Source organism: Octopus bimaculoides, chromosome 4, assembly GCF_001194135.2.
Source record: "Octopus bimaculoides isolate UCB-OBI-ISO-001 chromosome 4, ASM119413v2, whole genome shotgun sequence".
NCBI classification, from domain to species: domain Eukaryota; kingdom Metazoa; phylum Mollusca; class Cephalopoda; order Octopoda; family Octopodidae; genus Octopus; species Octopus bimaculoides.
In genome coordinates this window covers 114,585,986-114,611,916 of record NC_068984.1, presented here as the reverse complement: position 1 = coordinate 114,611,916, position 25,931 = coordinate 114,585,986, and the positions used below count along the sequence as shown (strand labels likewise).

The 25,931-nt window shown below is 35.8% G+C and overlaps 1 protein-coding gene across 3 annotated transcripts in view; it reads left to right on the top strand.

The window, feature by feature from the left end:
- Positions 1-25,931, top strand: part of LOC106872121 (ran-binding protein 9) — a 195,390-nt gene that overhangs the window by 45,361 nt on the left and 124,098 nt on the right. The window contains exon 1 of one of the 3 annotated variants that reach the window (XM_052967368.1): positions 22,510-22,627. The exons of the other annotated variants lie outside the window; for them this stretch is intronic. Coding sequence (XP_052823328.1) covers positions 22,540-22,627 — 88 coding nt within the window. The 5' untranslated portion in view covers positions 22,510-22,539. Of the gene's footprint in view, positions 1-22,509; positions 22,628-25,931 lie in introns of those variants that run through there. 3 annotated transcript variants of the gene reach the window in all.

Genomic DNA, 25,931 nt, shown 5'->3' with positions numbered 1-25,931 from the left:
TATATATATATATATATATATATATATATATGTATATATATATGATATTTACTGTGTGAACTATGAAGAAAAAAATGAGAAAGATATGGAATATAATTTTTTTTTGTGCAGGAGTTCCTTGAGACATGTAATTTATTTTAAGGGTTACGCAAGGGTAAAAAGGTTGAGAATCACTGCTAAACTAATATCAGGTATTATTACATATATCAAGTGATAAGTGAGTGCTTTCTTATGCTTGAGACGGGTATTGAATTGTAGCTTTATTTGTTGCATAAAGTATTTGATATGGATCTCTTAAACTTTAGCATTTAATCTGGCCATATCCAGCCCAAATATTCTTCCTGATTTATGTTAAAACTGACTAGATTCACACTCATTCTTACCGTACAATGTCACTAAAAGTTTACAAACACACTATTAAAATCTTAAAACTACAAAATAATGCATGATTAATTCTAAACAATGTAAATAAATAAGAAATACTTTTAAGAAAGAAATCTGAATGCTAAGGGATTAACGATACTTCTTGCAACAGTTTATTCCACAAATCAAATATGGACAGGGTTCTTTTTCCCGAAAGATTCAGTACGGTTCCTTCTCAGTTGGCCTTGCCATTTTTGGTATCCATATAATGGTTACTTATATTTGAAAATATATTCATTCACCAGTATTTCTTACTGCCAGTTAAACTGTGGGAATGAGGATTTTGTGAAACATTGACATGTGACTTGCAAACAACCTACTGAATCCTTGGATTAATTTTTTTTCAAACTTTACAACTCTTAGTTAATGCTTTAAAGAAGCACTGCTGTGTGAACAGCATTTGTAGAATTAGATAATAGATGACTTCATTTCTGGAGTAATATCAGCCAGTATATAAGACTCAGGCTAATCAAATGAAATGCTGGACTTAGAAACAGTAGTAGCACAAACTGGATGATTGGACTAGGCTTTAACCCTTTAGCATTCAGATTACTTTGTCAAATGTAATGCTTATTTATTCACATTGTTTTGAATTAATCATGCATTATCTCGTAGCTTTGAAATCTCAATACTAGGATTATTTTCAGACTAACATTGTATTTTATTTTGGCTGAATATGGTGTTTAAATGCTAAAAGGTGCTTGCATATATAATCAGGATATGCTTGTGAATATTATTACTGTTACAAAGGAGGACACCAAACCAAAAAGATGGTTTTATAGAAGAATCCCCCCCCCCTTTTTTCATCTTCTTTCATGACTGCAGGAAATGTCTAGCGAGGTTTGTCATATATCACAAGTGTGCAAATTATGTAATAAGCCTCCAGGACGACATTATAGACAAATTTATAAGGCATTATTAGCTTCTTCAAGGTGGTAAGCTGGCAGAGTTGTTAGCATGCCATGCAAAATGCTAGCGGTATTTCATCTGCCGTTATGTTTTGAGTTCAAATTCTGCCAAGGTCAATTTTGCCTTTCATCCTTTCAGGGTCGATAAATTAAGTACCAGTTACGTACTGGGGTCGATGTAATTGACTGGCCCCCTCCCCCAAAATTTTGGGCCTTGTGCCTAGAGTAAAAAAAAATTATTAGCTTCTCCAGCTGTATTAGAACATCTTGTGTTATGCACTCATTAATATTGTAATTAACAATCAATCAATGCAAGCTTTAGTTGTGTAAGCACTGACAACTTAATCAAAGCTGATATTTCTCAATAGAATGTTTTAATCCTTAAACAATTTAGAATCATGTGGAGATGTCAGTTCAGCTTAGTTCTTGAATGATGGGAATATGTGAAGTTGACATTCGAATGTTGAAAAGTTGCGCAAACAGTAGTCACTTTAGTTATATTACAGTCTCTTCTTGGATGTTATACTTTATACTTCAGTTATATTCTGTCTCCGGGTGTTATACTTTGACACAGCTTCATGTCTCAGCATTTTTGAGTGGTATTTACTTTTAATTCTTTTGACTCCAGCTACATCTGAGACTGCTTTTGGTTCTATGATACAAATGATCCAGATTAAAACTGCCCATCATAACTTTATGTTAATTTATGTTCTAAACACCAGATTAATAATAATGACATGGTTAAGTTTCTAAATTATTCACTATTTTCTAAATTAATTGAAACGTAGGCACAGGCATGGCTATGTGGTAAGAAGCTTGCTGCCCAACCACATGGTTCTGGGTTCAGTCCCACTGCATGGAACCTTGGGGTAAGTGTTTTCTACTATAGCCTTGGGCCGATCAAAGCTTTGTGAATGGATTTCGTAGATGGAAACGGAAAGAAGCCTGTAGTATGTGTGTGTGTGTGTGTGTGTGTGTCTGTCTGTCTGTCTGTCTGTCTGTCTGTCTGTCTGTCTGTCTGTCTGTCTGTCTGTCTGTCTGTCTGTCTGTCTGTCTGTCTGTCTGTCTGTCTGTCTGTCTGTGTCTGTCTGTCTGTCTGTCTGTTCCCTTGACATCACTTGACAACCAGTGTTGAAGTGTTTATGTCCCCGACACTTAGCAGTTCAGCAAAAGAGACTGATAGAATACGTACTAAGCTTACAAAGAATAAGTCCTGGGGGTCAATTTCTTCAATTAAAACCATTTAAGGCAGTGCTCCAGCATGGTCACCGTTAAATGACTGAAACAAATAAAAGAATAAAGATAGTGAATTTCAAAAAGTATGGTAACGAAAGGGTTAATGGCCCTGAAGTCCTTCTTGTGTTGTCAGATTTTGTTTGTTTGATGATTCCACTTCTTATAGCCTTCATTAATTTAATCCCAGACATAAAATATATTGCTATACTTGAAGGTATTCTACAGATGATAGAAAATTTATTAGACATAAAATAAAATATCTAATAAAAGAGAGGGCATTGTAGAACTATGTAACTTATGGAGAGTTATTGTAGTAACAAAAAGTGAAAAGTCACAAGCAGTGCTTTGTCATTGATTTGTCAGTCACTATTAATCTTTATACTATTCTCAATTCTTTCTCCAGTGTCTGTCATTGAGAAGTTAATATATACTATATTGTAGCATTTATATCTTAGCAAGGTCAATACGAAACCTGTCTATTATTAGCTACCACTGGTAATTTAAAGTCCATCCATATATTTCTTTTCAAGCCTTGGAACAATTGTATCAGTATGCAAGACTTTCATTTGGCATTATGACTACCATGGCATATTTTCAATGAGTGATGGGCAAAATTATCTCGCAGGATAATCTTCAACCTGCCTTCTTGTGTTTAAATAATATCATTTTATGTGGTAACTCCTTGGAACTTTTGCTAATTTCACAATATCTTAATATCTTAATTTTTAGTGGTAGTGGTGGAGAATGTTTTAATGTCCACTTTCCATTACTTGCATGGGCAGGAGAGAATTTGTTGAAGTAGAGATTTTTTTACAGCTAGATGCTTTTCCTGTTGCTAACACTCACTTGTTTCTATGTAAGATGATATTTCAAATAGCTTGACATATTAGGCGCAGGAGTGGCTGTGTGGTAAGTAGCTTGCTTACCAACCACATGGTTCTGGGTTCAGTCCCACTGCGTGGCACCTTGGGCAAGTGTCTTCTACTATAACCTCAGGCCGACCAAAGCCTTGTGAGTGGATTTGGTAGACGGAAACTGAAAGAAGCCCGTTGTATATATGTATATATATATATGTGTGTGTGTGTGTGTGTGTGTTTGTGTGTCTGTGTTTGTCCCCCCAACATCGCTTGACAACCGATGCTGGTGTATTTACGTCCCCGTAACTTAGCGGTTTGGCAAAAGAGACTGATAGAATAAGTACTAGGCTTACAAAGAATAAGTTCTAGGGTCGATTTGCTTGACTAAAGGCGGTGCTCCAGCATGGCCGCAGTCAAATGACTGAAACAAATAAAAGAATAAAAGAGTATATTTTCATGGAAGATTGTAAGCCAAGGATATTGCGTGTATGACACTGACACTGGTTTACCCTATCGTGTTGAGGAGATACTTGACATACACACACACACACGCACACACCCATGCACACTTATATATGTACATACATAAATGCATATATTTGTTTTTATATCAAGTATAATAAACAATTTTACATTAAACTGAAGGATTGCTCAATACTTTTTATAGAGTACATATTTATTATCCTTTTACAAGAACAGTGTTGATAGTAGCTTTGAAATTTTGGCATGCTAGCCTTCATTGGACTGTGGTACATTTGAGTTCGACTTCGCTTTATAGTTCACACACACATACACACTGGGCTTCTTTCAGTTTCCATCTACCAAAACCAGCCATGTTTCTTTAATAATCAGTGTACCATGTAATGGGCGAGTGTTCTTTCTTGCTTAAGCAGGATGTTGAACTGTGACATCATTATTCATTGAATTATTTGGTATGCAGTTCTCTCTTTTTGCTACTTCTAGAGGAGGAGGGATCAGTTGGTACTTTCAGTTGATAAAAGCAGCAGGTGTCTTCTCAGCATTTTAAAGAAGGAAAAAAAATTGTACAATTAGTGTATATTTTCCATGGTAGTCCACATCATTAAAATTGGTTGCAGATGGTGATTTGGTATGTTACCATTGGCTTTCGTATTGGCTAGTTTATTGGTTTATTTTACCTCAGTGTAGGTGTAGAGAAAACCTATTATATATCATATCTGTTTAATTGTATTAGTTTTGTAAAACATGAATATTTCATGTCGTTTTTTTTGTGTATTACGTTACATTGAACTGAACTCTCCTGTAATGGTTACTAATTGATGAAAACAGATTTTGACATAGTTTTTCACATGAACTCCAACTGAATTTAAGAACAATAGGACCAAAACACATATATCTATAGCACACACACACACACACACACACACACACACACACACACGCATGCACACGCACATACACACACACACACACACACACACACACACACAATCACAATTCCACCTTGGCATAACAATGCTATTAACCAGTTGTTAGAACTCAGTAACTTAGATGCAGCAGTAATTAAATCAGGTTAATTAATACAGAGTGTAATAACAATTAATGAATGACAAAAGAACATGAGTTACATAATCATTTCCATTATATAAATCAGTGGCTCCCGACCTTGTCACTACCAAGGACCCCCCCTTTTATTGAAATGAGTTTTCCCACGAACCCCTTTTAATAGGCTTATCCTTATATGTGTGTGTGTGTGTATGTGTGTCTATAAAATGTCTGTTTTCCTTGCTGGCATGGGTTAGACACTTTGACAGGGCCTGGCAAGCTGGAAGACTGCATCAGACTTCATTGTCCATTTTGACATGATTTTTATGACTGAATGCCCTTTGTAAATGCTAACTACTTTACAAAGTTGACTGAATGCTTTTTATGTGGCACCAGTACCTGTGAGGACTGTTTTGGCATGATTTTTATGCAGCTGAATGCCCTTCCAAATGCCAACCGCTTAACAGCATGGACTGGATGCTTTCTATTTGGCACCAGCACTATCAGGGTCACCAAGTAACTCACAAGACTAAGATCCTTTAATGGGGGGGGGGGGTTTGGAGGAGGTGACCTTGTGCTAGGTGATGAGAGGTTAGAGTGTGACAGAGACAGAAACAGGTGTCTTACTATAGAGGAGATACACGGTTACTCAATCAGAGGGTAAGAAAGAGAGAGAGAGAGAGAGAGAGAGAGTAATTGTGTAAGATTACAGTTTCGATTCTTGGGCTGGATGACACTTGAGTAAATCTTGCATTGCTCTGTGATCACTTCAACATCTGATGTGTGGCTCACTGTACACCTGCACGGGCAATGTTGATTTGGTGGAGGGAGTGAGCTAATGTACATAGAGTACAAACATATGGTCACTATAAACAAATCACCTGTACAAGTTGCTAGAAGAAACTGTGGAACCTTCATCTATTGTCTATGACATGCTACCCTATGATATATCATCTTTGAAATGCCTAGTTTAGAATAGAGGCAGCTGATGAAGGAAAAGTTCCATAAGTGGATTGTCTGTTTTCCTATGTGTTCATTCTGTTGTCCGTAAAAAAAGTCCGGTTTTTTTGTGCTTTGTTTATGTTCCCATTCCTTTTTTGTCCACGTTTTTTGACGTCCTGTACCCGGATATGCATCTATATATATACATGTAGATGTGGGTATGTACATATATGTATGTATACATCCATATGCTCATATATCATTATTATGATTGACCGTTGACTGAACACTATTCAATTTTTTTTCTCCGTGTTTTTCTCCTTGTCTCCGTATTCTTTCTGTTGAAGAGCGTAGCTCGAAACGTCAAAGACTTTCCGTATTCCCGAGCGTCATACTAATACATCCTTTTGTTATTTACACCACCTGTCCTCGTCTGTTGTTATTATTTGTATATTCTCCCATATATATATATATATATATGAGAGAGAAAGAGAGAGAGAGAGAGAGAGCACATAAATATGAAACAAGGTGGAAAAATAGTGCTTGAATACCGGAGGGAGAGTAATATGCTTTGTTAATAAAGTATATATATATATATATATAAGGTGCATGGTTTAGTGGTTAAGGTATTTGGCTCACGATCTTAAGGTCATGAGTTCGATTCCTAGCAATGCATTGTGTCCTTGAGCAAGACACTTTATTTAATGTTGCTCCAGTTCACTCAGTTGGTAAAAATGTGTAGTATCTGTATTTCAAAGGGTCAGTCTTGTCGCATTCTGTGTCATGCTGAATATCCTTGAGAATTACATTGGGGGTACATGTATTTGTAGAGTGCTCAGCTACTTGCATGTTAATTTCACGAGCAGGCTGATCCATTGATTGCATCAGCTGGAACCCGCATTGTTGTAACCAACAGTGCCAATATATGCGTACTTGTGTATGAAGCATAGACATACATTCATCTAAGTGCTACAGATGATGAATGTGGATACTTCATTTTCCCTTGTCAAAAAAGAATTAGTCCAATAATTTTTCATGAACTGTAACATTTTGTTGTTGTGAACAAGGGAAAAAAGAAAATAAATGAACATCAGTGACCGATTGAAAAAAAAAAAAACTTTTTATGCTTTTGTTTTCTGTCTTTTGTTTTTGTTCCCAAAGTATGCCAACTTGGAAACATATAAACATAAAACAATGGTGCCATCATTGTTTTGTAAAAGAATTGTTTTCAGTATTTTGAGTCTTTTGCTAATATAACAAATGACATGAATGATTGTTATTTTATTTATTTATTGTTTTCGCTTTTTCTTCCTTTTTGTTGTTTTTGCACGAGAATGACGTTGGCACAAAATATGAAAATGTATTGAGCAGATTCTTTTGAATGCTAAGCCTATTTATGAGGGATGGTTTATATCATTGTAGCTACAAACACGATAAACAAAAGTAGCTGATCTTATGCAATAAGAAATTTTCAGAGGAATGCATTCTCTCTCTCTCTTTCTCTCACTCTTATCCTTCTTCTAAAATGTTTTGTACACCAGGTTGTTGCTCTCGCAATATATTCCTAGACTAGACTTGTGTGTATATTTGTTTCTGTAATTTGTTCTTTCATTAGAAAACTCTCAGGTAGCTGTAGTTTCTTTGTAGCAACTATCATTTCATATGTGTTTGAAATGAAATAAATTCAGTAACATTAATAAATCTTGTTTAAATTATATCCACATGATTTATCCAGTAGATTTACCCAGCATTTATCTAAATTCATGTGATCTTCTCAGTGGAGTGTACTGTTCCACTGAGAACATCATCATTTAGCATCTATGTTCCATGCTGGCATGAGTTGGAGTTTGACAAGATCCAATGATTTCAGGCACTGCATTGTGTTCTACTGTCTATTTTGGTATGGTTTCTATAGCTGGATGTTCTTAATGCCAACTATTTTACAGTATGTCCTCAGTTCTTTTATTTTTGGTGCATCAGCACTAGTGAGATTACCATGCAGCTTGTGAGACTAAGAACCCAAAGAGAGTGGTGGCACTATACTAGGAGAGGAAGGGTTAAAATGCGAGGGAAAAGGCCAGAGCAGAAATAGGCTTCCTGCTGTAGAGAGGCCACATGGCTACTCACATTTTAGAAGAGAAAGTAAAGATGATCAAGGTGGGGAAGGTATAAAATAGTGATGAGGAGGTGGCTGTGTGGTAAGAAGCTTGCTTCTCAATCACATGGTTTTGGGTTCAGTCCCACTGTATAACACTTTGAGCAAGTGTCTTCTACTATAGTCTCAGGCTGACCAAAGCTTTGTGAGTAGATTTGGTGGATGGAAACTGAAAGAAGCCTGTCATGTGTGTGTCCCTCACCACTGCTAGACAACTGGTGTTGATGAGATTATGTCCTCATAACTTAGCAGTTTGGCAGAAAAGATCCATAGAATAAGTACAAGGCTTTAAAAAAAATAAAAAGAAAGCAATCCTGGAATCAGTTCATTTGACTAAAAATTCTTTGAGGCAATGCTCCAAATAAGCAAAAAGTCATCTGTGTAGATTCTCAAGGTACAAGTGAGTAAAAGTGAATGGGGGACAGATGAACCAGGAGTATCGGTGAGTAGAGGTTGCAAGAACATATAAGGAGTAAGGTTAGAAGTGGAGTAATATATGAAATGTTCTATTTTGCCTTGCATTTTTTCAAGAGTGTTGTCCAACCCACACCAGCATGGAAGCTGGATGTTAACCCTTTAGCATTCAGATTATTTTGTCATATGTTATGTTTCTTTATTCACATTATTTTAAATTACTCATGTATTCTCTCATAACTTTGAGACTTCAATGATGAAATTGTATATACTGAGAGTGACATCTTATGGTATGTGTGAGAGGCCTGATAGGGCCAGTATGAATAAAAAAAACAAGTAGAATATTTAAGCTAGATATAGACAGTTTAAATGTTAAAGGGTTAAATTATGATGATGATGATGATGGCAATGAGGGTACCAGTGAAACTAATGATTATGGTATCCAGTTTAGTATAATTTCAAATATTTTTTTAAACTTGGCTTTTCCTTTCATTTCATTTAGCATTGCTAAAAATAAGTACCAGATGTATGTCACTTAAATCAACTAATACACACACACCCTTCCCTGCAGAATTCATTTGCCTAAAAGAAGTCATTAGTTTTAACTTCTTTATTGCATTTTTTAGTAAATGGTTGAATCTTCATCAGCTGACATCAGAAAGACCAATTAATTAAAAGGCCAAGTATTTCCTCTTCTGAATACTTTGTTTCGGGCATTGCTATAGCATATTTATTATGGTTTACAGTTAGAGGGATTATGTTCAATCGCCATTATAAGTACTGACAATAGTATTTGACTAGGAAAGGTTACAAGTGCCACTACCCTAATTTTGAATTCATAAATTAAGTGAAAAATAAGTGTGAAAAATATAAATGTAAATAGTTAGCTTTATTGAAATGTCACTGGTTCTCTGGTTTATAGTACTACAGTTTGGCAACACTTCCAAAATAGGTAGCTTGCTACAAAATAGGTAGCTTGAGGATGGATTGGGGCAAATATGTTTGAAGGAGTGGCACTTGTAAATAGTAATGTTTCTGTATTCTTCAAATTTGTTCATTTTATTATTATTTTTCTTTTTTGTTAGTGGAACAAATTTGGGTCATGTATTAAGTAAGAAACCAAGTGTTTTTGACCAGGAATATGACATTTATAGGAAGATATTACTGGAAAAGATTATTTTGGTTTTGATGGATATGGTTGTAGTGTGTGTAACAGTTCTGAAATAGATATCATACATGTTTATTACACCTGACTTAGAGAGGAAGTCCAAGAAATACACACATGTATTTTGTTTTCTTCTCTCTTTCTATTTTACGGACATACTCATTTGCACTCAGCTCATTTCATCCTTGTGTTTCTTAAACTCAAATAGATACTATCAGGTTGGGTAAAAAATAAGCAACATTTTGAACCATGAAGAATTTGTACCAGATTTTTGCAGAGTTTTGAATTTTTTTTAAACATGTTTTGCAATTGTCTGATAATACAGACATAGACTTGCTCAAATGCATCAATAAATTAACATTGATATTTTTTTTCACCGTTGTTACAATCATCTGAAATGGAACTGTCAAAGTGCGATATTCAAGCAGTTTTGCTATTCAACTTCAAAAAAAGGATGTAAAGCAGCTGAAACTGCTTGCGATATCAACTAAACGTTTGTGAGGAAATGACCAGTGAGTGGTCAGCTTGAAAATGGTTTAACCCTGGAATTTTTTCTCAAGTCGGAAATGGCACAAGGTTTGTATGCATGCGAACCTTTTGAGCTGTCATTATAGTGTCATGCACTTCAATCATACATCTTGGCACTACATACTTACCAGAAAAACTGGAGCGGTACTATACTACATCACATACAATGGGAATTTTAAAGATTTGGGTTATAAAATTTTTGACTGCAAATATGTACCAGCCGGGCTGAAAAGGTTAAACAATTTTGTAGTGAGTGGAGACCTGAGCCTTGAATATTGTGAGCATAGTGGATGCTCATCTATCCTCGATGATGGTCAATTAAAGACCATCATGGAGAAAGATCCACATAAAACCACTTGAGAACTGGCAAAAGAATTTCAAGTTAGCCAGAAAACTGCCTGCAACCATTTGCATGTGATTGGAAAATCAAAAAAGCATGACAAATGGGTACCACATGATTTGAATGAAAATCAGAAAATGTGCAGATATGAAATTTGCTCGTTGCTTCTTCTCTGTAATGTAACCAGACCAATCCATTTCTTGACCGTATTGCAACTTGCAATGAAAACTGGATTCTGTACAATAATAAAAAGTGTTCTTCACAAAGCTTGGACCAAAATGAAGCACTGAAAACCCTCCCTAAACCTAAGCTCTTCAAAAAGAAGGTTATAGTGACTGTTTGGTGGTGTACTGCTGGACTCATCCACTATGACTTCTTAAAACCTGGAAAAACCATTACTGCAGAAACATATTGCCATGAAATTGCCAAAATGAATGAAAAACTGGTACTCCTCCATCCCAGACTGATCAACAGAAGAGGGCCAATCATTCTTCAGGACAATGCTTGACCACACACTTCACTAATGATGTTCCAGAAGTTGATGGTACATTCTGACACATCTTCTTCACCATCTTTTCTCTTTCTAACCTTTCCTTTTCTCTATCCTTAGCCATGCATCTCCTCTACAACATGACATCTGTTTCTGTCCCTCTATCATATTTTAATCTCTCATTTTTAGTCACAAAGCCACCCTGCAACTGAGGGGTCCTGTCTTGTTAGTTACTTAATGATCTCGTTGTTGGTACCATGTTAAAAAGCAGCCAGTAACCCTTTGTAAAGTGATTGGTGTTAGAAAGGGCATTTAGCTGTAGAAACTATACCAAAGCGGACAGCAGAACTTGGTGCAGTCCTCTGGCTTGCCAGCTCTTGTCAAACCATCCAGCTCATACAGGCATGGAAAATGAATGTTGGATGGTGAAGATGATTGTTAGTGTTAAATTTTTCACACATGTTTTGGAAAAAGCCATGTAAAAGAAAGCATTTGTTAAGTTAAATTAGAAATTTGTTTGGAATGCAAATTGTAAAACTTTACACGCAGAATTGTTAATCAAATCACAATAGCAGTATATAACAGCTGTAGCAATTTTTAAACATTTTGACATATAGAATCCATTAACTTCTTTGTGTGTGTGTGTGTGTGTGTGTGTGTGTGTGTGTGTGTGTGTGTGTGTGTGTGTGATGAATTTTGTTGTTTTATTTATACTTTTCTATTAAATGTGTTCTAATGAATAAAAATTACCTGCAAAATAATATGAAAAAGCAATGAAACAAAAATGCTTAGCTGTAATTTTAAGCAGATATGAAAATAGGTAAAAAAAAAAAATATAGAAATAATTAAAAGTAAGCAGCTTTTCATATTTATATGGAGTCTCATTTTTGACATTAAATAGCAGTTCTCATTTCTTAGGGTTTGGTGATAATTACATATTACTTCATTTAAAATACTTGTATGAATTACTGAATGAAATGGGGACAATAATTTGAAGAATTATAGTGTATCAAATGCCGTAATTAGTAGTACTGACTTTTCTTTCTTATTTTTCAATTTTAAAAAAAATTAATTGTTCTATCATTTAGTTTCCATTGGCTGATCATATTTCCTGTAATTAGTTAATAATTTCATGAAACAGGAGATGACACGTGTCAAAAGAGGCTTTGCTAGTGATAGAGCATCTGTAATTAGATCATAGTTCACAATGTTGGAGACTAGGCCTTAAAAAGTTTACCTAAACTTCAATCTCATCTGCAACAGGTGGTGGTTGTTATGTTGTTTAGCCCTAGGTCAATGTTGATCAAGCAGGCCTCTGATCAAAGGCATTTCAGCTGTGACCATAGCATCTTTTCTGAAGACAGTTCATATAGGACTATTTTATCCAATATTTACTTCCCGTTTTTTTTCAAGACCCTGTAGGAGAGATTTGAAAGAAATTTGACTGCTATTTCTAACAAGTCAAGTAAACTTGTGGAGGTTCCTTCATGGGCTTCTCCAGCAGTTCTCTTTACAGATCTGCTTCATTGGTAAAAATTGGATGTGTAAATGGCTCATATTGCTTAAAAGGGAAAAGAGAAAAAGGTTCAGAAGGAATAAACTTCACATTCCCCTACGAGTTTTCCTTCTTTCAGATAATAGACACACCAATAAAATAATATTTGATGATTGTATTCTTATAATCTGTAACTTAGCAAGGGCATTAGTTGAAGACACTTGCCCAAGGTGCCACTACACAGCACCTTTTACAAGTTTTTTCTGTAGCCCTGACCAACCAAAGCTTCATGTGTATATTTGGTAGATGGATACTGAAAGAAGCTCAGCGCTAACAGCACCATCCGAGTGTGATCATTGCCCGAGCAACTGTCTGGCTCCTGTGCCAGTGGCATGTGAAAAGCACCATTCGAGCGTGATCGTTACCAGCGTTGCCTTACTGGCACTAGTGCCGGTGGCACGAAAGGAAACATTCGAGCAAGGTCGTTGCTAGTGCTGCTGGACTGGCTCCTGTGCAGGTGGCACGTAAGAAACACCATTTCAGTGTGGCTGTTGCCAGTACCGCCTGACTAGCCTTCGTACCACGTAAAAGCATCCACTACACTCTCGGAGTGGTTGGCGTTAGGAATTGCATCCAGCTGTAGAAACTCTGCCAGATCAGAATGGAGCCTGGTGCAGCCATCTGGTTTGCCAGTCCTCAGTCAAATCGTCCAGCCCATGCTAACCTGGAAAGCGGACGTTAAACGATGATGACGTACACACACACATGTATGCGTGTGTTTGTGTGCGTGTATGTGTGTTTGTGTGTGCGTGTGTGTGTGTGTGTGCATGTGCGTGTGTGTGTGTGTGTCTTGACATGGACAGACATGATTGTAAGTAAGCATCACTGTTCATACAAGAGGTTGTTTATTTCCAGTTTTCCATGAAAAACATGTCTGGTCGTGGGGGAAATATATTGTCTTACTTGGAAACAGGTGAGAATTAGCAACAGGAAATGAATTCAGTTGTAGAAGAAAATCTACCTCAACGAATTCCTTCTGATCCATGAAAAAGTGGACATTAAATAGTGATGATAATGTTGACAAATTTTATGAGTTGTTCAGTTAAACAGTGCCTAGACCTGTATGACTCAGCTAAACTAATCACAAACCAGCAAGGGAAACTTCTACATGGCTACTAGATCCACTAGTTTATCCTCCATTCCCTACCACCACCACCACCACCACCACCATTTTACAAAGAAAAAAAAAAGATATATTAGATGATGACTGGGATGCTTTTATTCAAAACTCTGAATTATCCAGCTTGACCATCGAGTTATAATACAGAGTGGGGCAGAGAGGACAGACGTTTTTGAAAAATTCATAAAATCATTAATTTTGGCAGTGTTCATATTGAATTAGCATCAATGTGTTCATATCAGATTAGCATTTGTCAAAAATCAAGTGAGGAAAACAGCATCCATCATGTAGTCTCCGGTTTCATTGATGCATTTCTGAAGGTGTTCTTGGATGTTGGCCTCCACTCTCTCCAGCATTGCTCTGTCGATTTGGGCGACTTCCACATGTATAGCTTCCTTCAAATTGTCCAATGTGTGAGGCTTATGTACATACACACGTGCCTTGAGATTTTCCCACAAGAAATAATCACACATGGACAAATCAAGGACTTGAGGGTGGGGGGATGTCAGCAAACCTGGAAATGAGGCGGTCACTGAAGAGAGGGTGAAGAACATCCATTGATGCTCTTGCTGTGTGGACTGTCACCCCATCCTGCTGAAGCCACACATGTGGAATAAGCATGTTTTTGTTGTAATTCAAGCACAAAGAAGTTGTTTATCATCTTGATGTAATTCTCGGAGTTCACAGAAACAGCATTTCCATTACTGTCTTCAAAAAAGTAAGGCCCAATGACGGCAGCTTTTCCAACAGCACACCAGATCGTCACTTTTGGACTGTGCAGTGGTCTTTCGGGCAGTTCTCTCGGATTTTCAAAAGCCCAATAATGACAGTTCTGTTGATTCGCCATGCCATTGAGATGAAAATGAGCTTCATCATTCATTCATTAACAAAATGAGGTTGTCATTTGCCTCAAAAATTGCTTCCGTTTGATGTGCGAAGTTAAGCTGCTGTGTATAGTCCCATGGTGTCAACTGTTGCCCATTTGTATTGATGGAAATGCAGGCCCTCATGCCAAATATGCTTTACTAATTGATTACTGATGCCAAGTTCAATGGAATGCCTCTGAGCAGAGTGATTCAGGACTCTGTATCAAAGCTTGTCTGATGTGTTCCACATTTTCCAGTGTCCGTATTGTTTGTGGCACCATCACCGATCTCGTATTCATTAGTGTACCTCGTGCACAAAGTGCATTCATCCAACATAAGATTGTGTTATGGGGTGGGAACAGCCTGATTTCGGTGAATGTTGAAGTGGCACTGAAACTCAGGCTGAACTGCTGTGACAGACTCGTTATTCTTCACGTACCTGTCGTAGGCATAAAAAGAGGTTGCTCTATCGTCCACAGTGTCATGGCTTCACCTGAAAAGAAAAAAAATGCTAAGACACCACAGACCAAATGGTACCTGTCAGACATATGCCCTTCCCCCTGGGGCTGAGTAATAGCCATTTCAAAAATGTCTGTCCTCTCTGCCCTACGCTGTACAATAACTGGCAATCCATCAAATCTTAATCCAGTTAATGAAATTTACCATGAATTTGCTCTTTTTATGACTTGGTTGTATATGTTATAAACATGCAATTGGAAGAATATTGCATCTAGTTTTTAATGGAAAAAGATTAGGCAAAAATTGAAAACCCATTGATGTAATTTTTTTTTATATAACTAGAATGTTACCTATGTCATACAACAGGTAACTTTGGAAGTATACGTTTACTACATTGGGTAATTTAATTAATTATAATGTATGCAATATTTCATATTACCCACGGTGGCCAAAATATATATTGTAGTAATTGTAGTGATATATTCATTTGGAACAGGTTGTTATAAATTCTCAAGTTAGCAAATACCCTAGTGATTAATGCTAAAAAGAAAAAAGAAAGAAAAAATCCTTTATTGATGCGCATCTAACCTGAAAAGCATCAAAGAAAAATATTCATTACAATGAATACTAACTACTGCAGAGCTTTTTTCAGCTACAGCTAATTATCCTATCATTTAACACCGCCTCCTCTATGATGCTCTGTGTGTGCCTGCAGCATTCTTTTACTCATTGCCTGTCACCAAGCCTTATATGTGCATTCACCTGCACCTCTTATATTAACTGTACTTTTTTTTCTCTCTCTTTCTCTCTCTCTCTATCTCTCTCTCTCTCTCTCAAATCTGTATGGTGTAAAGCATAATTGGAGAAAAATCAACTGATGAACTAACTGGCATTTATATTAAGCTATTATTAAACAGAGATTATTGTTACAGCTGTAGTTATTTACAAGGCAGAGTATTTAGTATCATATTTACTCAATTTCTATGTGATCTCCAGTATATGACCAATTTTTGTAGCTAAAAAATTGGTAATACAGTTTATCATCATATCTTTCATGACATTAAACTTTGCCTGTTCTGTGTATCACATGTGACACACAAGACATATTTCCCTGGCATCTGTGCATCATGCATGACACACATACCCAGTTTTTTTCAACCACCAGAGTAACTATACTTTATGTTACTCTGAATGTATAAAACAAGGGCTGACTAAGCATTGGATGTTTCAGATAAAATTATGATAATGCTTTTGACAGACAAAGGATTAAGTTTAAATTTCGACGAAATTCTAAGTTTAAATTTTGCACTGTAGCATTATATCTCTTTTCTACAACCATACTTTTTTTGTTATATAAAGGCCAAAGGTTTTTTTATTGTCTCTGTTTTTTTCTTTTCCTTTTTACAATTAGCATACATCAGTAATGTAACTTCCATGTTTTAAATTGTAATCCTATAAATAATCCCTTTTCAACAACAGTATGTATGATCACACTATCAATAATGTTTCTGATTACAGTGAACCGTTGCCATTGGATGTGTTTGCTATGTATGCAGTGTTTAATAAATAATTGCAGGCAGTGAAGTGTATAAGTTGTTAGATGGTCTCGGGGGCTACTGCTCTCAGTTTCTTCATTTCCATAGGTTTAATGTTAGTCTTTTTTTATTATTTTTATTACACTGATTATAATGCTAATCCCTAATTTTGACTGTGATCTTTTATATTAAATTTTTTCCACTTCATACTTGAATAAATCGGCGCAGGAGTGGCTGTGTGGTTAAGTAGCTTGCTTACCAACCACATGGTTCCGGGTTCATTCCCACTGCATGGCACCTTGGGCAAGTGTCTTCTACTATAACCTCGGGCCGACCAAAGCCTTGTGAGTGGATTTGGTAGACGGAAACTGAAAGAAGCCTATCGTATATATATGTGTTTGTGTGTGTGTGTGTGTGTCTGTGTTTGTCCCCCCCAACATCGCTTGACAACTGATGGTGGTGTGTTTACGTTCCCGTAACTTAGCGGTTAGGCAAAAAAGACCAATAGAATAAGTACTAGGCTTCCAAAGAATAAGTCCTGAGGTCGATTTGCTTGACTATAGGTGGTGCTCCAGCATGGCCGCAGTCAAATGACTGAAACAAGTAAACAGAGAAAATGCAGTATGTATCTCTATCCTGAGTTTAATTCCTTCGATATACATTTTGCCCTTTGGAAGTCAGTAAAATATAAGTAATCTTCTCTAACAAATTGTGCTAGTATGAGAGACCCTAAGAAATATAGACTGTTGCTTAAGAGCAGTCGTTCATATGACCCTTAGGGGTCCATATAAAATTTTGTTATTAAAATTTATCTGCAACAAATTGGTTATACTTCTTGAATACACAAAATATTTGACTTATTTTTAAACAATTCCTAATAATATTATAAAAATATAATGGGATTTTTTTAACATTGAATGTCTAAGAAGGTTCATCCAAGTAAAGTAGGAATCAAAGGCGTTCGGTTAAAAAATGGTTGAGAAACACTGCTTTAGAGTATCAAGTTGTATCCCTCTGTATGCTCTTATTTTAAGTCTCACAAAAGTAGACTGGTTTGTTTGTTTTTTTTGTTCACTGAAGGACTGAATCCTCACAAAATTTTGTTTGTATTAATTTGAGTAATAATATTAAAAGTTATTATAATTCTCACATGCTAAAAATTGAGCTTTGATATTTACTTGCTAGTCTCTACTACCAATATGGAGGCTCAATGGCCCAGTAGTTAGGGCAGCAGACTCGCGGTCATAGGATCGCGGTTTTGATTCCCAGACCGGGCGTTGTGAGTGTTTATTGAGCGAAAACACCTAAAGCTCCATGAGGCTCCGGCAGGGGATGGTGGCGAACCCTGCTGTACTCTTCCATCACAACTTTCTCTCACTCTTACTTCCTGTTTCTGTTGTGCTTGTAATTCAAAGGGTCAGCCTTGTCACACTGTGTCACGCTGAATATCCCCGAGAACTATGTTAAGGGTACACGTGTCTGTGGAGTGCTCAGTCACTTGCACGTTAATTTCACGAGCAGGCTGTTCCGTTGATCGGATCAACTGGAACCCTCGACGTCGTAAGCGACGGAGTGCCAACAACAACAACAATCTACTACCAATAGTATCCGTAAATTCTCTTCATGCTATCCTCCACTTCGTACAAAGGACAGTCTTAAGATAAAAAAGGGTTTTTTTTTTGCTTCCAATAAGCTAATACAGAAATGTGTGGGTGGTGTCAAACTTCTCAAACAGCTTTGTTTTAAAATGTTCCATTGACAGCAGAGTTGACATTGTCATTGACAACTATGTTGCTAACAGTATTAGTGGTTAATGTTGCTGACAATATGATGACACCGTTGCTAATGATAATGGCAGTAAATTTGATAATAAGATTTGGCATTGATTTTGATAACGGTATTGATCATATGGATAAATATTATTAATGACAACGATGTTGATAACCATTATTAGTAATGACAATATTGTTGACAATTACTTTCATTAAGATAAAACCACCATGGAAATAATCGATCGATACTGGGCATTATATACTACCAGTCAGAAAAAATGATAGATAGGAACATACATGATGGTATGGCTAACAATTTTGCTTCCCAGCACATGATTTTGGGTTTAGTCCTACTGTGTGGCAACTTGGGCTGATGTCTTCTGCTATAGACCCTGGCCCAAAAAAGCCTTGTGCAGGAATTTAGTTGGCAGAAACTGAAAGAAGTCTCTTGTATGTTTAATGGTATGTATATTTATATCTCCTTGTCTTGACATTATATTATTATCATACAAGCAATGTTATTTGCTTCCAATCATGCTGGGAGGGAAAAAACAAACAAACAAACAAACAAAAAAAAACATACCTGGTTTTGGGAAAATATTACTTGCTTGAAAACAGGTGAAGGTTGGCAACAAAAAGGCAGCTGACAGTAGAAAATCTGCCTCAGTGGATTCATTTTGAATTGTGTGAGCATGGAAAAGTGGATGTTAAAATGATGATGATGATAATGATCTGTCACTGACAGCAGAAACCCTGTAACCATTCAGTCCTTCAATTTATTTGTTTAAAACCTCAATGTAATTAAATGGAAGACAATTATTTCCTCTTCATCATCAGATCCACTTTTCCATGCTTGCATGGTTAGACAGAATTTGTTGAAGCAGATTTTCTATGGCTGGATACTCTTCCAGTCACCAACATTCACCTGTTTCCAAACAAGGTAATATTTCTCTATGGCCAGACATGATTTCATGGAACATTGTTAATGAACAGCACTGTATGGCAGTGACACTTGCTTTACAATGTGGCAGTCTAAACAAAGATACACATACATATATGGCTTCTTTCCATTTCCATCTACTAGATCTACTCACAAGACTTTGGTGAGCCTGGAATTATAGTAGAAGACCCTTACTCAAGGTGACAATGTAGTGAGACCAAACCCAACACCACATGGTTGGAAAGCAAACTTCTTAACCATACAGCTATGCCTGAGTCTTTATTAATAAAAAATATATTCTTAGTACACATGTCTTTGTGTTGTAACTTTTCTTAATTATCAATTGCCTAATCTACACCAGTTAATCTACTGTAGGTATTAATTGCTAGATAAACAGTCTGAAAGAGTGTGTATGTAATTTTAACTATACTGGAAGGAGACCCACTCAAGTTGAAATCCCAGTTCCTTTGTTTGTTAGATATGTTTGTTCTCTCTAGGGATTATATAACCCACAAATTGTTAAATACTTGCATATACAGAATTTATATGTAATATTTTATATGGGTATAATATTGATAATTTGTATGGTAGTGTAGTCATTTGAATCAAAATTAGTACATGATTAATACTTGTTCTGTTGACTCTTAAGTGATATAAAGTGGATTTAGATGTTGGAGAGCATTTAGTCCAAACATCTATCATTTCTTTCTTGTCACTTCCTAAGTAAAGGCAACAGTAAGTTATAATATAGATAGAAGACTAGAAATTTGTAGAGAGTTTAATCAACTCCAATACTTGACTTGGTATTATATGTCATTGGAAGGATGAAAGGCAGAGATGAACCCTGAACATAAAAGGCCATAACTAAATAGTGCAAGACAGTACTCTAATGATTCTGCCTATGTGTCACCACTATTATAATAATTGATCTTGAAGCAGCTATCAATAATAATAATGATGATGATAATATAATAATAATGATAACAGGGACTTCCCTATAAAGACTGACCATATTGAAACAAGAAGACCAGATAGGGTTATAGAAGAAAAAAATAAACAAACTCTGTAAAATCATAGATTTTATGATTCCTAATGATAAGAGTTGATACCAAAGAAATTGAAAAAAAAAAATGAAAAATATAAGGACCTAACCAGAGAGCTGAAGAGACTGTGGGTAACTAAAACAGCAGTTATGTTATACATGTGATAATTGGTGTGTTTGACACAATACCCAGACTGCTACCCAAGAGACTGAAGTTATGGAATTGAGACTTGTATTGTTGACCTGCTGAAAAGTATCATCCTGTATTTTGCAAGAATTCTAAAGTGCTTGAGATTTGAGGAGACTTGTCACCAAACCTCAAAATAACATTCCTGCCAATTAAATTAACATGTAACAGCTTAATAATAAGAATAAGATGGATTTTTAACATGGACTCATGATCACAGATTTTAGGGAGAGGATTATACTGGATGATATTTCCCTCTAGTGCTTCATTGATCCTCAGAAAGTCAAATGGCAAAATCGACATTGACAGTATTTGATCTCAGATTCTAAAGAGATATAACTAAACACTAAGATACTAAATCTGTTGCTTCACTGATTGTGCCAATTCCAAATGGTAATAATAATAATAATAATAATAATCCTCTCTACTAAAGACACAAGGCCTGATATTTGGTGGGAGGGGACTAGTTGATTACATCGACCCCAGTGTTTCACTGGCACTTAATTTATCGACCCCGAAAGGATGAGAGGCAAAGTTGACCTCGGTGTAATTTGAACTCCAAATGTAAAGATGAAATCTGCTAAGCCTTTTGTCTGGCATGCTAATGATTCCTGCTTCACCAAGTGTACCCCTCCCTCAATAATGATAATGATCATATCACATAAACATCTAGAATTAATGATTATAATAGCAGAGGAGGATTATTGTTATTGAAGCAGAGTGGAAATTTCAGGTTTTCTGAAATAGGATATTGTTGAATATAAATCACATTTATTATATAGATCCTTTTTTTTTTCTACCTTTTCTTTCTCTCTGGCATATTTTGGAATTTGTTAATAACAATCTACAATAAATCTTTTTTGCTCTCTCTCTCTCTCTAGTTATGTACGTTTTTCTTTTTAGAGTCTCTTTTGTGATTCAAAAAAGATTTTTGCTTTGGATAATTTAAGTATCTTTATACGTTTCGTCTCAGTTGGTAGGCATTTTTTTCCTTGTGTGTGTGTGTGTGTGTGTGTGTTGAATTCTTGTCAATAGTATTTTTGCATTGATTTCTATGTAAAAGTATCTTTGCTCAGTCTCTCCCCCCACCTCTTTTTCCTATTTAAACCTATCAATACTTTGTATTGACTGTTAGAAAATGCTAGATAGTGTGTTGTTGTTGTTTATTGTCTGTTCGAAAGTGTCATCCTTGCTGCATTTGAAACCTAGAGCAAAACGTATCAGTTTACTTTCTCATACGAATGGCTTAGCTTTCCACCTCCATTATAAAATCTTTGAAATGTCATAAGTTCATTTGATTTGTGTGTGTGTAAGTGAGGAGAGAGAGCAAGCCTCTCTGTGTGTATGTATGTGTGTGTGTGTGTGTGTATGCGTGCACGTACCTACACATGCTCTTGTATGAAAGGATTGAGTTACTTCCTCCTAATTTAAGGAAAATTATTGATGGAAGCTATGATTAGAGTAAGTTTAGTACAGCATCAGGGATGATGTTTAGGCCTTAATGGTATGACACCCAGGTTTAGGAGCAAAGTGTTAATAGGCTCAACTGTAATTAGCTACTAGAGCATTTTCATCATTAACATAAACTCAGTGTATGTGTGTATGCATGTGTATAAATAGATGTATCTATGTTAAGTGTGTGAGTGTGTAATATATATATGTGTATACAAATACAAGTTGCTTATATTTCTGTAGGAAATAGATATGAGCTATACAATTAAGTATTTACATACTTGGCACTTATTTCTTCCTAGTTAGTTAAAACACCCTTTCGTAAGAGCAAAATAAATATATAAATAAATAAGTCTTTAGTTATTTATTCAGTCAATATTACAGTTCTGTTTAAAATATCCCTCACATGCACACTTGCACAACACACATACACACACACACACACACACACACACACACACACACACACACACACACACACACACACACACACACACACACACACACACACACACACAATTTACTCAAAGAATTGGCAGTGTTTGATACATGAAGAAAAAGAGGTTTATTGCATGAATCTGTTGCTTTTTTTTTTTTTTTCTCTCCCATTGATTTTAACTTAGAATGAGATGTTTGAAGCAATTGTAATTGAGAAATGTGGAAAATCTAGCAGCCCAGTGTCAATTGAAAATCCTTCTATTGTCTGCATAGAGATGAGTGAGTAATTGACTGTTTTAACAGTCTATTACATTTATTATATCCTTTATGATATACTATTAAGGGACTCTGGTTTGGAAGTAATTTATTTCACTTAATAGAATGCATAACTAGCTGAAGGTTGACTTCTTTTGTTCCCCACCCCTTTTTTTAATGTAGTGAAATCATTTTATCGTTTAGAACTTTTTTTAATACCAAAAAGTTAACGAGTCTGTTGTTTTATTGATTGTCTTGCATTGTTCTCTGTGTGCTAAACTGAAAAATCTTCATTGTTTATAAATTATCAATTTATGCATTTATTGCATTCAGTTTCTCTTTGTTACATTTCGTATTTACAATTTGTAAATTAATCTTGTATCCATCCATCTATTCCTGTCTTCTTTCTGGCTACGAAGTCAATTAGACAAATTAGAAGCATTTTGGTGGAAATTAATAGTGAGAATAATGATGCATTTGGAAATAAAAATTGTCATGTTGAGGATATCATAAAGAAGAAATAGATTGATGATCATAAACAATAGCATACCTATTCGTACTTGGAGGCTACACAATGTGGTTTTGACCTCATTGTGTGTCTCTTCAGTCAAAGCTAACCCAGATCACTGAAACTAAACAAGAGTAGTGGTTTTTGTTTATAGAAATCAGCTGTGTGGTAAGAAGTTTGCTTTGTAACCCAGTCCCACTGTGTGGCACCTTGGGCAAGTGTCTTCTACTATAGCCTCATGCTGATCAAAGCCTTGTGAGTGGATTTGGTGGACAGAAACTGAAAGAAGCCCGGTATGTGTCTGTCCCTTACCACTGCTTGACAACCATTGTTGGTGTGTTTACTTCCCCGTAACTTAGTGATTTGATAAAAGAGACTGATAGAATAAGTACAAGGCTGTAAAAAATAAGTACTGGGATCAATTTATTCGACTAAAAATTCTTCAAGGTGGTGCTCTAGAAGGAATTTTAGAAGACATTTTTAAATATTAATTTTTTTTCAATATTAATTTCATATTACCTTGATTAATATTTAATGTATAAGAGAAATAAGCTTTTGGCAAGCCATGCTTATGAAGTAGCTTTCAAGTTTAAGATGGATTTAATTTGCACAATTTTGTAATTATATAGTTGATGGTAGAGGGGTCACCATCTATGATCTTTGCAGGCCCACCTAAGTTTAAAAGATAAGAATGAAGAATAATGGTTAGAGGTGGGCTAAACTCTGCAGTGCAAAAATATTAGTCATATACTGTTTTTGGTGCTTCTGCTGGTGGGATTGCACTACCACATGGTACCAGTTAGTTCACTGGTACTCAGGTTATCAACTGTCAGCTAGTAGACTCAAGTTTTATCAATTGGGCCAGCTGTGGTTCTCTCATTAACAGATAAGAAGATATTAATAATAGAAAGGATTGTTAAAAAAGAGAAAAAGGATTAGCTGCAATAGTATTCAAAAAGTTTGTCCTTTATATTTGATAGGAAATTTCCAATCCAAAAGAACAAGAAAAACAATCAATAGTTGATTATGATAGAAGCTATGCCGGAGTTTAGTGAATAATGGTTGATGATTTGAAGAACTACTGGGTGATGGAAGTTTCTATTGCCAGAGTAATTTTGGAGGTAATAGTAGTCAATCAACTGTTCATCATCATTGTTTAGCATCTGCTTTCCATGCTGGCATGGGTTGGATGGTTTGACATGGAACTGGCTAGCAGGGAGCTGCCCAGACTACAACTGTCTGTTGTGGTATGATTTCTACAGCTGGATGCCTTTCCTAACGCCAACCACTTAACAGAGTGTGCTGGGTGATTTTTACGTGCCAATGGTATTGGTGTGTTTATGCAGCACCAACACAGGTGCTTTTTAAGGGGCACTGGCACCTGAAAGGACAAGCCTGTATGTGTGGAAGACAATGATTTTACCTAGATTGACATGTCTTATCAAGCACAGCAAATTCCCAAATAACCCGGTCTCTTGTCATTTCTTCAGTGAGACCCAGCATCTGAAGACCCCATGTCTTCCTGGGTTTCCTCCTTCCGCAGGTACCTTCCACAATTAGAGCTTGGCACTTCTTTATGCAGCTGTCCTCATCCATATGAACCACATGATCAAACCAACACAGTCTTCTCTCTTGCACACAACTGTTGAAAGAATCATTTGGGATGGAGTGTTCTGTTACATGGTTAAACTGAGAATAGTTAAATCCTCTTGGCAACAGTGAAAATGATGAATTTTGGAAAAGATGGAAGGATACAGTTTTAAATGAGTGAGAGAGAGAGAGAGAGAGATAATGTGTGTGTGTGTGTTTGCTACCAAAGGCGTTATGTTGATATGGATTTTTCTAGAAATATTGAGAAAAGACATAGCTTTATCCTTGGGCATTCACATTACTGTGTCAAATGCAATGCTTGTTTATTCACATAGTTTTGAATTAATCATGCATTATCTTGTAGCTTCAAGATTTTGATGATGTGATTGTTTATCTTTATAGTCACTTTGTAGGATAGGGTGTGAGAGGCTGAATCTGGCTGGCTTGAACATAAAGCAAATAGAATATTTGGACTAGATATAGCTGGTTTAAATGCCAAAAGTTTTAAACCAAAGGGTTAATTTTATTTTGGAATGAAGAAGAAAATATCCTTTCCTTTAAAAACAAGTTAAGGTTGGTAACTGGAAGAGCATCCAGCTGTAAAATCCTGCCTCAAATAACTCCTCGTTCTAAGCCATGTTAGCATGGAGAATCAGATGTTAAAACAAAGAAATGAATCAATGAACTCTTGTATAATGTGTGAAATTTATAACTGAGCAGTGTAAATTTCTAGATGACATTGGTTGATTTTGCTGGAGGACAAGAAAACATGTTTTGAACAAGCAGTATCAGGTTGTTAGCCATTTCATATATACAATATTAGTATTTTAGCGATAGAATTTTAAAATTGGAACAGTGACTCATTAAATAAGATAGAATAAACATTGCTTTTCAAAGAATATAGTTTTAGGTGACTGGAATATGTTGACAGATCTATTTAAAAATATGACGGTTTGTTTCATATAGAGTCTTACCATATTTATTCAAGTATAATGCGATCTTGATTAAGGAAAAGCTGGAAGGTACAGTTTTAAATGAGAGAGTGAGCGTGTATGTGTTTGCTACCAAAGACATTATGTTGATATGGCATTTAAATCAAGTACAATGCAATCACCTAATTTTCGTTCTAAAAATTGGTGATATATTTTATCTTTATATATATATGTGTATATATATATATATATATGTGTGTATATATATATATATATATATATATATATATATATATAT